Source organism: Anolis carolinensis, chromosome 1 (assembly GCF_035594765.1).
Source record: "Anolis carolinensis isolate JA03-04 chromosome 1, rAnoCar3.1.pri, whole genome shotgun sequence".
NCBI lineage: Eukaryota > Metazoa > Chordata > Lepidosauria > Squamata > Dactyloidae > Anolis > Anolis carolinensis.
The window spans coordinates 102,779,905-102,796,477 of NC_085841.1; the positions used below are offsets into that span (position 1 = coordinate 102,779,905).

Sequence of the window (16,573 nt, forward strand, 5' to 3'; positions counted from 1 at the left end):
GAATGTTTTTGAGCTGTACACTATTGAGAGCAGGGATGCAGAATCCGAGGATAGTGAGAACCAACTTAATTCAAATCTTGTGTGCCTTCATGTTGTTTCTGACTTATGGTGACCCTAAGGCAATATCTACCTTCTTAAAAGAATATCAAGAGTTGTCTGTTGTGTCCCAGATGTAGTTATTACTATTCAGGCAACCAACATTCAGGGAGAATTTAAGGTATGCAAAATTAGATTTGCCAAATCTACTGCACATAGAACTAAAGGAAAGTTTTGAATGCTTAAAACACATATGGATCTAAATGTCTTAAGCACATGAGGTACACAAAGTCTGTTGATGGTTGTGGGGCAGAAATGCATGTATCTTTATCCAGACTGCATCTTGCAATTCAGTTGTGGGCAACTGCAATGATGATGTATCACTGGTGAAGGTACCACATATGTCTAAGAGATAAGAAGTCCCTCCAAACATGCAGAGATTGTGGATGTTAAGTGGATATAAGAAATAAGTGGATGTTAAAAGTCAACATTGTCCCTGGAATCTCAGTCAAGTTGGAACAGTGGTATTCTCATCATCAGAGGTGGGCAAAGTGTGGTTAGTGGTCTCCAAATGTCAGCCCAGGTAGATGCGATGGTCAGGAGTGGTTACTATCACCGTCTGATTAGCCAGCTGTGTCCCTTCCTAGATTTGGTGGACGTTAAGATGGTAGTGCATGCACTGGTAACCTCAAGGCTGGATCTCTGCAATGAGCTTTACATTGGGTTACCTTTGTACTACGTTTGGAAACTAGTTGGTTCAAAATACTGCAGCCAGATTGATTATGGGAACATCCAGGAGTGAACATACCACACCTATCCTAAAATCACTCCACTGGTTTGGGTCCAGGTTACCTATAGGATCGCCTTCTCCTGCACAATCTGCCCTGAACAGAGGTCTTCTGGGGGATCTGCTCCAGCCTGCCAGAACCCGACTGGCAACTACCACCCAGAGGATCTTTTCATCAACCGCCCCAAGTCTGTGGAACAACCTGCCAGAAGAGCTCAGACAGCTAGATCAGCTGTTGCAATTTAAGACACAAGTAAAGACATATCTCTTCTGGCAGGCCGACCCAGACAGTTTTAATGATGGATTTAAAACTTGCATCTTATGTTTAATCTCTGTTTTGTATATTTTAATATGTATTTTGTGGAAATACATTTTAATATGTTTATTTTAAAGAATGTTTTTAGGTAAATGTGTGTTTTAGCAATGTCGTAACCCACCTACAGGAGAGGCAGGCAAGAAATAAAATTATTATTATTATTATTATTATTATTATTATTATTATTATTATTACCAACAAAACTATCTGAAAAAATAGCAATTTGCATCCCCTCACCCCTAGATGTCTAAAAGTAATTCAAAATAATACCTGGAAGTGGCATTGCATCATTTTGGGTATGCCAAAACACACCTGTAAAACCTTCCAGGTACGAACAGGGGAGGGGGAATGGCTCATGTTCCCTTGCGCAGTTGCTGGCCTCTGTTATATACTAATAGAAAACTTATTTTCATGGCATCATCAATGTAGAAGAGAACCCAGTGTTTGCAAAAAAAAAATGATGAAGGGGCGGGGATGTTGGAATGGCGTATCCTAAAGCCTGGTTGACCACCTCTCTGGACAGGAGCACTCCAGATCTTATTGCATGCCCCACCTGTGGACTATTTAATTTCCTCCCCGCTGAATATTTAGAGTGGTTTCATTATCTCATGGGACTACATAATGGTGGGTATGATTAAAACTTGCTTGGTGAAAACTCTGGAAGAAACAGAATATCTGCAGGTAAAGAATACACTTCAGTCCCATTGCCTGGATCCAACGAAGTTTATGGAATTTCATTTGGTGGGGGCAGGGGCAATGGGGATTAACTAGAATATGAAAATAAATATCAGCCATTATTTAAGAAATGAACATGAGTCATCAGTAAAGCAATGAACATTTTATATTTAATTTACATTTTGACATTTTTGCACATAAATAACAATGTAAACCAGTACGTAAACATAGGATAGTTTGTTCTAGCAAAGTAAAAAGCCTCTTAACTTTGGTCAGAGCCTGTTCTTAAAAAACAAAAACAAAAAAACACTGATTGTTGCTACATTCACATGTAAAGTTCCTAAACGGAGAGAAGATTTGACAGAGAAAAAGCAATTTTTTTAAAGCTGATGCATATAAATCTTTGTAAAAATTGTATTAAATACAAGAAAGCACTACAGGCAATTATTAAAAGCAAGTGTGTGTCCAGTGATAAGGGTAGTGGTACTTTGGTTTCTCCTACAGTAAAATCCTACATTTATGAAACATTGCTACATTTAAATATATTTGCCTCACACTTTATGGGAGCAGAAATGTAATGAACTGTAATCCTTCCTTCAAAAGCTATATTCAAAAGTTTTTCTTGGGCTTCTTTTAGACCATAGATGTGTTTGGTGATTTAAATAAGAAGGCATTTAAGAATGGTATCATTTCTGAAATGGTCTAATTCTTTAAGACTATTATGTGATACAAATATATATATACACATACAGTGGAGAAGGGTGTATTAACACTGGCTCGTTTTCTCTAGTAACTTATTTTATGAAGATTCCTCCTTTCTCCTGGCATAGGACCCATTACATCTGATCATGCAAACTTTTCAAAAGCAGAGGAAATTACGCTAGGCTTCCCAGAACAGTTTAAATTACTTATCCTACTCTTTGCCCTGGGGTATATTTGTGCAGTTTGCTTCCAAAAGGTACCATTTTTATAAAAAATGAGTTATAGGTGGCAGCACATTTTTGGGTAGGATTAGATTATTATGTACAGATCAAAACTATCAAAATTTGAAACATTGCTTTGGTACAAGGCTTAGAAAATGGCATTTCATAGCAAAAGAATGCACATCCTCAGCAGGTTTTTTTTCATTCCTGTAAAATTTGTTCAGGTGGATTTGGTATCTTTTGGAAATAAGCTCCACATTTATATTACACATAGATGAATGTGCTCAAGACTTGTCTGGTTTTTGGTTTAAAAAATTTAAATTTTGTATTTTTCGGCCAGAGGCAAAAGTCTTCAGTATGGTATAGAACGCCTAAGAAGCCTTTTCATAGAATACTTTGGGAACGACAGAATTAAGGGCTGGAATCCTGTATGGGATTTACAGGTGCATAAGTAATATAGTTACAGTGTTATGCAGTACATTCCAGATGTTCCCCATTCCCATCCCTACTATTTGGGAAGCATCTGCTACGATTGACTGGGGTCTGCTCCTCTCTATTCAGGAAGCAGCTGACTGCAGCTTCCACTCCTTCTTGTGATTGGCCTCAAGAGCAACAGGGAGAACCTGCCCCACCCCGCAGAGAGGATGGCTCATATAAGGTCCACAGTCAGGTGCTTCCCAATTGATATGGGAACAGAGCCCTGTCGCTTGCAGCACCTGCTTCCTAAATAGTGGAGACTAGAGGATTTTCATAGTCCCTACATAGCCCTAAACTAGAGACCATGTAAGGACTGTGAATATGTAACAGTTATGGGTGTATAACGCCAGCTTACACGTTCGTAACTGTCCTAGAGGATTCTGGACAACATGTAGATTAACTTCCTTATGTAACAGTATGCAGGTGCCAGTAAAAATTACTTTGCCTGTATACAGATGAATGATTTCCTAATATAGTTGGAAGCTGATCATTTATCTCTTTGGGAAGGTGAAGCAAGCTAGGGAAAACAGATTTTTCTTTTATGGTTTTGGCTCACAAACATAAGTGGTATAAAAATAAATGCATGTGCGCACACACAGGGTACATTGGTATAAATATTCATAAATATACATGTATTCTTTGCTATACCTTGTATGCCGGCATGGTATCTTTGGGCTTAGCACAATAAAACAATTTACAAAAAGAAAAAAATGCATGTTATCTTTTCCTCTGCACATTTTGGTTTGTTCTCTAAAGTAGCAAAGCATTAGATAAAACAGCATTTTCTGCACCACTGGACACACTCAATGAGGTAACTGTTGTTCAGCAATTTTGCAATGCCCTCTTCATCTTTAATTAAATTAACCACAAAATGTACTAATTACAAACACTGAGAGAAATCTTAAGTCATACAGATTAAAAAAAAACAAAACAAAACAAAAACGGAGGGGGGGACACGAATTAGGAATGCTAAGAAAAAGCTTTGATATCAAGGAAAGCAAAGAGAGAATTGGGGAGAGAGTTGAGAGAAGAACATAAGTCCCAAATTTATTTCCCAGAGAATTTTAAAAAAAATCAGGTTTGCTCATAGCACTTCACTGGCAAAAACTGCAGCAATACTGTTATTTGTGGACAAAAAAAGTTATTTGGTTGTAAAACTTTCTCAAAGCTTCTTGATGCCCAACTGCTAATTTGAGAAATAGTTTTTTCAACTATTGTCCCCCCTCTATTTTACACATTATTTCTGGCAGAGAATTCTCTCTGCATCTGAAGTGTGAAGTACTAAAGATGCAAATCTCTTATCTATCTCTTTACCGGTATGACTTATTCTCTCAAACTACTGCATACATTTTTAGGTAATTTCACATTTCTAATCACTTTGTCAAACTACAAAGAACTGCTACGCCTACAGGGACCTCCAGGATTTACCTTTGGCAAAACAAAAACCTCATTTCTGAAAAAGGTATATAGTACCCCACCCTAACCCACCCCTTGCAGCCTTTTGGTTGTTGCTCTTTTGTTGAACAGTTTTACAGGAATAAATTCTACAAAGAATGACCACAAGACAACAGGGGGGGGGGGGGGAAGAACACTTATATTCAAACTTACAATGGACGTTTCAGTCATTGTAAATATTTTCTAACTATTGCTTTTTGAATGGTAAATTGCATAATAAATTATGATGCATAATTACTGGAAAATGATTATGGATATAAGATTGTCTTTTTTGGAAGCAGGGGAGGCAATAAACAGTCCTTGCCTCCTTTCATGCCCTGAGAAAACAACTTTGGAGTTCCTTCTTAACAACTGGAGTTAGAGGAAACTACTGTAAGCCAAGATTGCTTTGCAACATTGACACTATGCACAAGCAATTGCTACAGGCACCCTGACTTGCCAAGTCATAAATTAAAAAAACTTACTTCTTTGTCTCACATACAAATGTATCCGTATGCACATGCGCACATATACACATGCATACTCTCACCCGTGCACATTCAATCCATACACATCCCACAGCGTTAAGGGTCCATTGGTTCAACGGTTTCTTGCTTGACCTTTACAGGTACCCGAGGTAGTGGATGACCGTGAGGCAACTTCACAAGTGACATATCGGACGATTCGTAAAGACTGCATCCTGAGGAGACTCGCCCGTTTCCTAGGTTCCTCTGCAGCGAGGCTTTCAGCGTGGCTCCTTCTATCTCTCTTCTAAGCACAGCAAGGATTTCCTTCTCTACCACCGATGCCATGTCTATATTGTCCTCGACATCATCCAACCTGTCTGCACTGTCACTAATGTCAAATTTCTCAATCTCTTCATTGATGCGATTGAGGTCCTCTAAAGAAAGGTTGGAGGCCGGGACGGCAGGACAGTTGCCCTTTAGATGGACCTTGAGGCTACAGAGGTGAATGTAGCTCTTGTGGCAGTGGATGCACTTGTGGGGACGCTCTCTGGTGTGGAGCCGTTTGTGCAGCTTCAGGTGCACAAACTGGGTGAATTTAGCCGTGCAAAGCTTGCACTGGTAAGGCTTCTCCCCTGAATGGAGCCGCAGGTGGGTCTTCAGGTTGCTGGTGCTGCTGAACCGCTTATGGCAGACCTAATGATGGGGAACAAATAAAACCATCAAGATTTGGGAGTTTGTCTTTTTCAAATAATTTTTATTCAAACATACAGGAAAAAAGAAAGGGTACAGACTTACAAAATAAGAAAAAGCAAAAAGGTGCAATGAAGAGTACCAAAAACAGCAAAGTAAAAACCTCCACCATAAAAAAGATACCAAAACACTGTTCCTTCTATATAAAACTAAACTACAACAGCTAACACACCTCTATCTACAACATGTAACCTATACACATTATAAGCAGATACCTGCTAAAACTACTACTAAAACTATGAGCCTTCCCACCTGTTGCCTGCTGATTTTAACTACCTATTTGTTAGTCCCTTTAAGTATCATGTTATTTCTGCCCTTCTACTTTCCTAAATAAAAAACCAATAATTAAAGGTTGTCTCCATCTTAGGTTTTTTAAAGGATAATAAATGGATCACAGTCTTCTTAACTTTAATCATAGGTTTTTCTTTGACCAACACTGTCAATTGTCCAACTCAACTTATTCACATATCTTCCTCAGGATGTCTGATTCTTTCCATGTCTAGGCCTAAATAATTCTCGTTACAGTGTTGGTCTTACATATTTCTTTTCTACTTAATAATCCAGTTTTTAAATACATTAAATCCAAAAGCATGTATGACTCTAAAACACAATCCATCCTCATTCAGCCCTTAATCTTCTCCTTTAAAAGTCTTACAATCCCTGTATTGCTTTTTTAAAATCCAGCATGAATAAAATGTAGGCTGTGACTGATTGAAACATTATGTCTGCCAGCTTTTCTAAAAGTGAGAAGGAATTCGTCTCTTCCACATTGGAAACTGGAATCAAACAGTACTTCAGTTATGCCCTCAATTCTATATCATGCACACAAAATACACCTTGTATTGAAGTCAGGATCTTATTCTATGTAATGGTTACCTACCTGACACTCGTGGGGCTTTTCTCCTGTGTGTACCAGATAGTGCTTTTGGAGGTGAGCCAGCTGAGTAAACCCTTTATTGCAAGTAGTACATTTGAATGGTCTTTCTCCACTGTGTACTCGAAGGTGAACCTGTTATAAGACACAATAATGATTGAAGTCATACAACAGCAGTCAACAGAGTTTGTTAAGTGATGCTCTTTAAAATACCGGGCATTGTAAAAGGGTAGCAGAAGCAGAAATACTGGAATATATTGATATGTAAATTAGGAAGTCTGGTCTTGACCTGAGGAGAATCATCACTTGACTAATCATACCATGATGATGACTATAATACATTAGTCAATAGCTATATTCCTCCTTCTTCTGTTCTTTAGATTTTCAGGTGAGAGTGACATGTTTGTTAAGTGACTGAAGAGAACCTGTGCACCATGGTGGCTTAGAGTTTTTTGCCTCAATAATTGCGCTGCTTCGAGTGTAATGTTCAGTGATAATGCAGGTAATGAAACACACATCTGGTGGTACTGGCTCTAGCTCCCATTCTGCCATATACACAAGTGAGCACCCACCATTTCTCTTCTGCTTCTGAGTCACTTAGTTCAGAGGTGGCCTTTTCTTCCTACACACTACATTCATTTGTAACACTACTAGTTTAGAAGTTTCTCCTCAGTGTGCCATATCTTGCTTTATATTTGAATGGTTTGATCCAAGTTCACAAGTTCAGTTTTGGTTTTTAATGAAAACTCACATAGTAGAACAAGAAACACCTGGAAGGTGAAAGTGATAGGGCCATAGCCACTTCATAGTACACTCAATTTGCTCAACTGCTACACAGAAATACTATTCAAGCCATCAATGGAAAAATTGCTTTTTGACTCCTCAGTTTTCAAAGCTTTAAAGGCACAGAGGAACAGACAGCACATGTAGGAAGAATGTATTTTGTCTTTGTCCAAATACAGTAATAAAAGTTTAGCCAGTAAATAAAATAAGTTAATCTATCAAATTGCGGAAATGTAACCCTGCTTATGAAAACCACAAGTCTTTTGCTGTTATTTGTAAACACAAGGGCTGTTGAGAAATTGATGTTTCCCCAAAAGACCTACCTTGAGATTAGAGAGCTGGCCAAAAGTTTTGGAGCAGACATTGCATTCATACTTGATTTTGCCATTCTGTTTCTTCAGTGGGTATGGAAGGGTTTTGTAACCAGTCATGTTTCTCTTGGTCTTGATGAGATTCATGGCTTCTTCGCTGCTGGTGGCAGCCAATACTGCTGAGGTAGGTTTAGGTTGCATAATATGCTCCGAAGTGGCTGCGGTGCCTGCCGTGGGTGACCCACTGGTTGGGCTACATGGCTTGTCCTTCATGCTGGCAGCGGCTCCCGTGATGGAGAAGGCACTATTATGTGCGGGGATGAGGAAGTCTCGTGGATGCTCAGGTTGCAAGAGCTGGCGACTCCCATCTGATGGCAAGGAACTTGGAAGGGCAGATGAGTTCAGCATATGATTAGAAATGCTTCCTCCACTAAGTAGACTGCTGTAGAAAGGATACATCCTTGGAAACAGATTGAAATTGTTGATGCTCATGCCGTATGGAGGTAAGAGGAATTTGGGATAAGGAAAGGCTTGTGGAAGATGGCTTGAAGGAGCATAGCCAGGATATGACCCCAATCCTTCTGAGTTGTAGAGTCCATTTAAGTATGGATAAGGTTCTCTGTGCTCTTGAGTCATAGAAGCGGAGGGGGATACTGTAACTCCTGGGCTGCTGTGGGGGCTTGAGCTTTTCAAACTTTGGTCTGGGCTACTCCTGGCCGAGGGGCTTGGTGTGGTAGAAGACTGGATAGGTGAGTGGGCAATGTAACTAGGCCTCTCAATCCCATAAATGGAAGCCTTCAGGTAATCTTCAGGAATGTGAGGTCGGATTGGGTAGACAATTCGAGGGTAGAAAGGCCTCTCGGGGCTACAATTTTTTCTCAAGCTCTCCAAGTCTTTTTCTTGAGTATGCGGAGAAAGGTGACTATAGAACAAGTCCCTTCCTCTAGGATGACTGGAATCAGTTTTCAAGATTTCCTTCACACTATGTTCTCTTCGGGGAACATTTTTCTGATAAAGTTCATCTTTGTCATTAGCTTGCTGCTTTGGATTTACATTACTTTGTGCTGAAATACAAAAAATCCAACAAATATATAAATACAGATATTCAACTTAAAATATTTCTAAAACACGTTACAGATTCAATGAAAACAGGGTAAGAAAAACCAAATCTTGTCAAAGAGAAATCTTTTGAAGTCTTTAAAAAACAGAAACATTTGCAAGTAGTGAGCTGACTACCTTTGCATAAACTTAAAAGGAGTTTAGCCATAGCTAAATAAATATTAAATAATGGGTGATCAAGATGAGCTGCTCTGCATACGCTTGCAATGTTGTTCTAGCATGTACTTCTATATTTGCTTCCTTGAACATGAGATTAAATTGCTTATAGAAAAACTGATCTATTTGAAATGATCAAAATAGCATCTTGTCACAAGGGAATTTTTTTAGAAAAAGCAAATTTTCTGAAATACTTTTCATAGCAACAGTCTCATTTCCTGGCTTCCAACCCAATTTATTCCAGACCTTATCTTCCCAGAGAGGGAACTTCAGGTCTCAATATTGTAACCAAATCTCTGATCAGTTACTTTTTTGTACTACAGTTCCCAGAATCATCTATCCAGCATAATTTCATAACAAGCAGTTCTTCAGTGCCTTTGAAAATATGACATGGGAAGCTATTAATATTAAGCAGTGCATTCAATTTTCCTTCTGTTTCAATTGTGTGAATTCATATACAATATTCTCAATGCACCATTTTCAAAGAAAGAGTAACCTTAAAGAACCTGGGTGACCACTCTTTCCTCATGAGTAGTTTACTTTTACTCATAATGTACTTTGGTAATTTTTATAATAGCACTATTAATTGAGGATTTTCAGTGGTTTTTACATGTGTGGAAAATGCATTTGTTCACTGCCACATGTTATGTTATGCAAACAACTATCTTATAATACTTGTCATGATCTTGGTTGATTAGCAATATCAATGTGTGCAAACATATACTAAGAATCCTATAGTCTTAGTACAAATTTACTATTTATTGATATTTCTGCTTGTGTTTTATTTTTGTTTCTTTAGGAATGTTCTGTTTTTTTCTTAACTCTGAAGTTTCTTCTTCAACTACACTAGTCAGCATAAGACTTTTACCAAAAAAATCAAGAGTAAACTTTTCACTGCTTTTATTGGATTTATTTATTCACTACATGGAAGTGGAATCCCTCCTCCCTCCTCTTTTTTCCACTCTTATCAAAATCCCTAACCCAATATGCTTTTATTTTAAGCACCATGACAGAAATGGGCATATGTAAACATTCAGCAAGTATCTGTTTCTATTCTGTAATATGTCATGTCTACATAATTCTTTCCTACCACATACACATTGATGAAACACTGTGGGATATTATGACTGGCTCCAACTGCACAGAATGAGTTTCTGTGGTATATATGTAGTGCGAGAACAAGACACAGAGCCTCCTCATGTGCACCATATTTCATACGTGACCTAAACTTATACATGAGGGTGACTTACACTTGAGTATATATGGTACACATGTCAACTGCATCTATGTCATTGCTAGCAAGGGTTTTCAGAACCTTGGCAAAACACCAACCTGCTTTTTTATATGCTAGAAGCTATCAGCATCCTGGACCCATTCTATGAAAACACGGTAGAATCTGACATGCTGATCTGCAGATAGTCAGGTATTTATTATTTATTTATTTTTTATTTACAGTATTTATATTCTGCCCTTCTCACCCCAAAGGGGACTCAGGGCGGATTACAATGAACACATATATGGCAAACATTCAATGCCAACAGACAAACAACATATATAGACAGACACAGAGGCATTTAACATTTTTTTTCCAGCTTCACGATTCCGGCCACAGGGGGAGCTGTTGCTTCACTGTCCACTAGTGGCTGTACTTCCTCATTCCTTTCCTCGTGTTTTGCTGGCAGTTTTTATGATGTTGTAAATTAGTTAAATTAGCCTCCCGCATAAAGCGTACCTAAATTTCCCTACTTGACAGATGCAACTGTCTTTCAGAGCTGCATAGGTCAACAGCAAGCCGGGCTATTTAATGGTCGGGGGCTTAACCCGACCCGGGCTTCGAACTCATGACCTCTCGGTCAGTAGTGATTTATTGCAGCTGGTTACTAGCCAGCTATGCCACAGCCCGGCCCTGTGGTAACCTCCTATATATTTTACTATGGAAACAGGTTTGTTCTCTTCCCTCCATTGATTGCCTCTAAAGAAGAAGCATATATCACTCTAAAAAGCAACTACTTGGTGGCATATATGAATATATAGAGAAGACTCACAAAGGATTCCTCTGAAGTCCTGAATCTAACATCTAGGAATATTCTTTCACACTTTTCTTTTGTGGTTCTAACAGCTGCCTGTACACAACAAAAAGGCCATCTTACTTGTTGCTAGCAAAATAGCACACAGCCTTTCAGTACCTGAGTAATGGATGACCAAGTGGAATGTCTGGGTCTAAGTGAGACCTGCCCAGCCAAGAAGCTCCATGGATGAGAGTTTGCATGGAGGCAAGTAATTTTACCTTCAGCCTCATGTGTGACACAAAGATGTTGCAAGGACTACATATTGATGCATGCATGGCAACTTTAAGCACTTGAACATGGAAGGTGTTAAAATTGATAATTGACAGCATGCATTATTTTTAGGGCCCCTTCACACATAAGAAAAGTAAGTCTGAAAACAAATGCATCATTTTTTTTCTCCCAGCCCAACTGGCTACCATTAGGATCTGTGACTGGCTCCAGCTTTTTGTCTATTTGTGTACAGTACTTGCTTGCAAATTCAGTTTTTATCTCTGTGCAATATGTGAATCAGCTGCATGTGGCCTCATGGGTCATATCAACCTTTGTTCCCCTTGAAGTCCTCCATCAGTTCCCCAAATTGCCCTGAACCGCTATTTAAAATGGAACAATTCTTAGCGAAAATCAACCCAAAACACCCCAAAGCAACACAGACCCGTGAAAACATGCCAGAACCCCCTCTGAGCCATGACAGCCCCTCTCAAATACTTTCATTTCTTTCCTTTTATACTTCAAATTGGTGACATAAGTGGTTCAATGTCAATTCCAGTTGTTACTTTAAATAATGGGATGAGAGGGTACAATGGCACATGTGGATGGGGGGAAGTAGTCTTCAGGTTGGTTGAGGAATTGGCTCCTGACTCTATACAGTTTCTCACCCCTAGTTTAATGTATATGTTGAAGTTAGTCAGCAAAAATGTTAGCCTTATACTTCTGTACAGGAGGCAGCTGAAGAAAAGGTACCCGTGGCTCTTCAATGAAGCTGCCGACCCAGAAGAAAGATCCAAACAGACATTATCAGATAGACTGGGATCAGGGCCGTAGCCAGAAAAGAATTTCAAGGGGGGGGGGGGATGTGTGGATTTTTTTTTTTAGCAAATCATGAAGCGTAGTTCCATATCACAAAATAATGTAGAAATCAGGCTCCATCGATAAACTTTAGTGGACACTCAAGACAGATAAACTTCAGTGGACACTCATGGGGATTTGGTTAACCAGTTAAAATTCATGGGTAAACCAGGTTTTTTAAAAAAAATCTGAAACATTTCGGGGGGGGAGGGTTGAACTCCTCAACACTCTCCCCCCCCCCTCCCCCCGGCTACAGCCCTGGTTGGGATGGGATAGATGTGTAGCCATTAGATCAGTGGTTCTCAACCTGTGTGTCCCTAGGTGTTTTGGCTTACAACTCCCAGAAATCCCATCCTGTTGAAGGCCAAAACATCTGGGGACCCACAGGTTGAGAACCACTGCATTGGATGAACAAATAAATTCAATTTTATCTCGGTCCTATCATTATTTTGGCAGAGTCTATAAGAAACTTAAATTTTCACTTGTGACCTTGCTATTTTTTTTAAAAAAAGATAAATGCCAACGGTGATGATAATACTAAAGGATAGTTTATAGTAACTACAGCACATTTTAGTGAAGCACAGATGGCAGTCTTTCAGTCTATATATGCCCCATGTATATTATATGTTAAGGAGCCCCCGTGGTGAAGTGCATTAAAGCACTGAGCTGGAGACGGAAAGGTCCCAGGTTCAAACGCCGGGAGCGGTGTGAGTGGCTGCTGTTAGCTCCAGCTCCTGACAACCTAGCAGTTTGAAAACATGCCAATGTTAGTAGATCAATAGGTACCGCTCCGGCGGGAAGGTAACTGCGCTCCATGCAGTCATGCCGGCCACATGACCTTGGAGGTGTCTACAGACAACGCTGGCTCTTTGGCTTAGAAATGGAGATGAGCACCAACCCCCAGAGTCAGACATGACTGGACTTAACATCAGGGGAAACCTTAACCTTTTATATTATATGTTGTACGTTCAGCCACAATTATGATGAGAGGTTCCATCTATACCAGCTACCTGCCTCTTTTTTGTGGGCAGGTTGTATGGCATCTTCTGTGCAAGGACACAAAAGCACACACAGAGGATTGTAGTATCAAAATCTAGGTTAAAGAATGTCCCCTTTATGTATTAGTTGCAAGAGAGATGTTGTTTTAATTCTTTCCCCTAAGACTACAAAAAAAATAAGTGTGGGTGTATGAAGTCATTTCAAGAATAAATGCTGCTGAACATTTTAGTGATGAATTTGAATAACGCTGAGTCACATTTTTGTTCTAAATAAGATTCTTGTTTTGCTAGAAGAAAAAGAACCTAGAAGTTCTAAGGTAAAGCATTTTCCACAGAAGCTAGGGATGGAGACTAATTGTTATCATTACATGAGATCATAAAATACCTTCAAGTGGGTCATGAATGCTCTTGGCCAATTCTGCAGAAGCCCTTGGCCATGACCCAGAGGAACCATGGTTCATTTGAGTGGCATACTGTTGGCTGAAGGAAAAGCAAAGCTCCACTATGGCAGATAGAAATTTGATATTCCAAAGAGAACAATAGTCAATCAGATGGCAGAGGTCTGTAATTTTAATTGGTGCTGCAGTGGCTGACAGAGGCCTCTCCTCTTTTAATTTTATATACACCCTGTCCTTTCTCAAGGATGGCATTTAAGCCTCTCAAAAACCTTATCAAATATGTTACCGAGACAGTAATGATGAGTAAGCTTCATAGTTAAGCAGAAATCTGAACCTAAGGAATGCATAACTGAACCAAAAGAAGATCTCCATCTAGACAAGTATGCTGTTCAAACACAGTTATTAATAAGTTCCCTTTTATGGCTACAATTGCCCAACTCTTGTAACTGCCATGGGAGTCTTCAGATGTTTCCCCTATAATACAACTGATCTAATCTATGACAATATTTTCTATGTATCCCAGTATTTAAATGTTTCTCTACATCACAGATGTGTGTAACACCATCTGCATTATTGTGAGAAATTAGGAAACCTGTTTCTACATCAAAACTCTGATGTTTAGATATTTTGATACAATGGAATTTGCATGGGATCTATTTTTTTCTCACAGCCCAACTGGCTACCATTAGAGGAAGTGTTTTCTTCACACTTTCCTTTGCATACTATTATTCATATCTTTTTTTTTTATATAAAAATGAGTGATCAAATCTTCCCTCATTTTCACTGTGTAAGCAGAATCCAAAATGGATAACACAGAGATGATTGCAGTGGCCTAATACAAGAGACTGACTTTGGAAAGTTATAACATCATTTTACACAGCAAGCCTAGGACAAAGGACAGATGGACAAAGTGACTGAGGAATGAAGCAATATAAAAAGAGGAAAAGGGAAGAGAAGGGGAATTAAAACAAACACTAAGTCATAATCCATTTTTTGCAAGCCTGATCTGGCCAAATAAACCATCTGGAATTCCCTAACAATTTAGTATTTACACAAGCAAAGCTAAAGGGTCAACGAAAAGGGGAAATGTAACAATTGCACTTGAATTTATAAATTAGACCACTCTCCTAAACATGTTTAGAAATACAAAAGCCATGCCTAGCAGACTGAGACAGCATTTTTATCTGTTTAACAGGGAGAAACTACCAGGATGTCCTGCCTGGAGGAGGAATGGTCTATTATTCCTATTATATGGCAGAAGGTGATTGAGCTGGCAAAGCGGGACAGAGTATTTTCCTGCCAAATCAGCTCCCACATTGGAGGTCAGGAAAAGGTGTAGCAGCACAAGGCAAAGGAGAGAGGTAGCTTAGGAACGTCTGGCCTGTTAATCAAGGAGACCTGGCAGGCCACCCTTCACCTGCAGATGGACATTCCCCACCGAGAAACATCCTCTAACCCTAAATTTATCTCTATCTTTATATCTTGAAAGGTTTTGTAGCCTTCCTATATGTTTTCTTTGATTGCTTAACTAATTATTTACTTCATTAAAAGTAATATACGTGTGTCTGGATTTCTCACTCATTATGTTCAGCCCTTTCTAGCCCAAAGAGAATTCTACATTAAGTAGTGCAGTTATTTCCTGTTTGCAAACTAGATGACTTCTTTTCTAAACAGTACTGTAAAAAACAAAGTTTTTCATTTTGTGTTGCAAAACCTTACATGGCTATTGAAACAAGCTGCAAGATTCTCAGAGCAGATGTACAATGGTTTCACAAGTGGTTCCAAAACTCTGCTTCCAAGATGCAAAAGATGCAGTATCCTTTACTGAACTGTTAAAAAATGGCTATGAATTTTAGTACAGGGTTTACACCTGCAGGATGGTAACCACTTGAGAATTTGGACAGCCCAATGCTACAAGAATTGCATTGTTAAAAGGAGCCCCAAAAACCTACAACCTCACAAAAGTTACACAACTGATAATATAAAAGTTATACAACTGAATGTCCTGTATCTAACTTTTTGCAATACTCATATAGACACTTAGGTTTCTCACACTAAGCTATATTGCTTTAAAATGAGAAACGTTCAAAATGCTTTCTACTGCAAATCTGTGTTGACATTAGAAATGGCTCAATCGTAAGATTATGCATACGATTTGGACTCCATTGTCAGAAAGCAAGTGTGAGTATGCTGTACATCTACTTACTAATATTCATCTTCATCAGGTCTCCAGTAGAAGGATAGTGCAACCTCTCTGCAAAGTCCCGGCAATACCACACAAGCAGCTCCTGGCCTGGCGGGATGGGCTTGATGGTGTAAAAGTAGATGTCCATGCCATTCTGACAAGCTGCCAGGTTCTGCTCCTGAACAGAATGGGCAGGGTTTACGTAACGCATCCAATTGCTCTTTTCTTCATTAAATCCATCAATGAAGTGCAGAAGCTCACCCCCAGAATAGATCTGTAGAAAAGACGATATGAAAGGTGTTATAAAAACAAATGTTTCAGAAGACAGTAAAATATAGTAACATATAGAAAGGTCCCTCCATTTTATTTTTTAAACAGGAAAATATATCAAATCCCCCCCCCCCCCAACCAAAAAGAAAAGAAAAGACAAAGAAGTTATAAGTGGCAGGACATTGTTGGCTAGGAGTAGAATATTATGCACAGATCAATACTATCAAAATGTATCAGATCACTTTGGCATGAAGTATGGAAATTACACTGTATAGCAAAAGAGCACATGTCTTCAGCACTTTTTTTAATTTCTGTAAAATTTGTTCAGATGGATTTGGTACCTTTTGGAAACAAACTCCACAAATGTACACAAAACAGAAATTCAAATAGTTGTTTCAAATTGCTGTTTTTTCTCCCTTTGAGGTTTATTTGTGTAATACTTTGTTTTGTTGCAGCATTCAAATGGAAACACTGCTTGAA

The 16,573-nt window shown here is 39.0% G+C and overlaps 1 protein-coding gene across 3 annotated transcripts in view; it reads right to left on the reverse strand.

Moving 5' to 3' along the window:
* Window positions 1–1,962: 1,962 nt before the first annotated feature.
* Window positions 1,963–16,573, reverse strand: part of prdm1 (PR/SET domain 1) — a 107,386-nt gene continuing 92,775 nt past the window's right edge. For all 3 annotated transcript variants that reach the window (XM_008120719.3, XM_008120706.3, XM_008120701.3), the window contains 4 exons: window positions 15,845–16,097; window positions 7,846–8,897; window positions 6,746–6,874; window positions 1,963–5,808 (listed from right to left, as the gene is read on the reverse strand). In XM_008120719.3, the coding sequence (XP_008118926.1) occupies window positions 5,233–5,808; window positions 6,746–6,874; window positions 7,846–8,897; window positions 15,845–16,097 (2,010 nt within the window). In that variant the 3' untranslated portion in view covers window positions 1,963–5,232. The remainder of the gene's footprint in view (window positions 5,809–6,745; window positions 6,875–7,845; window positions 8,898–15,844; window positions 16,098–16,573) is intronic.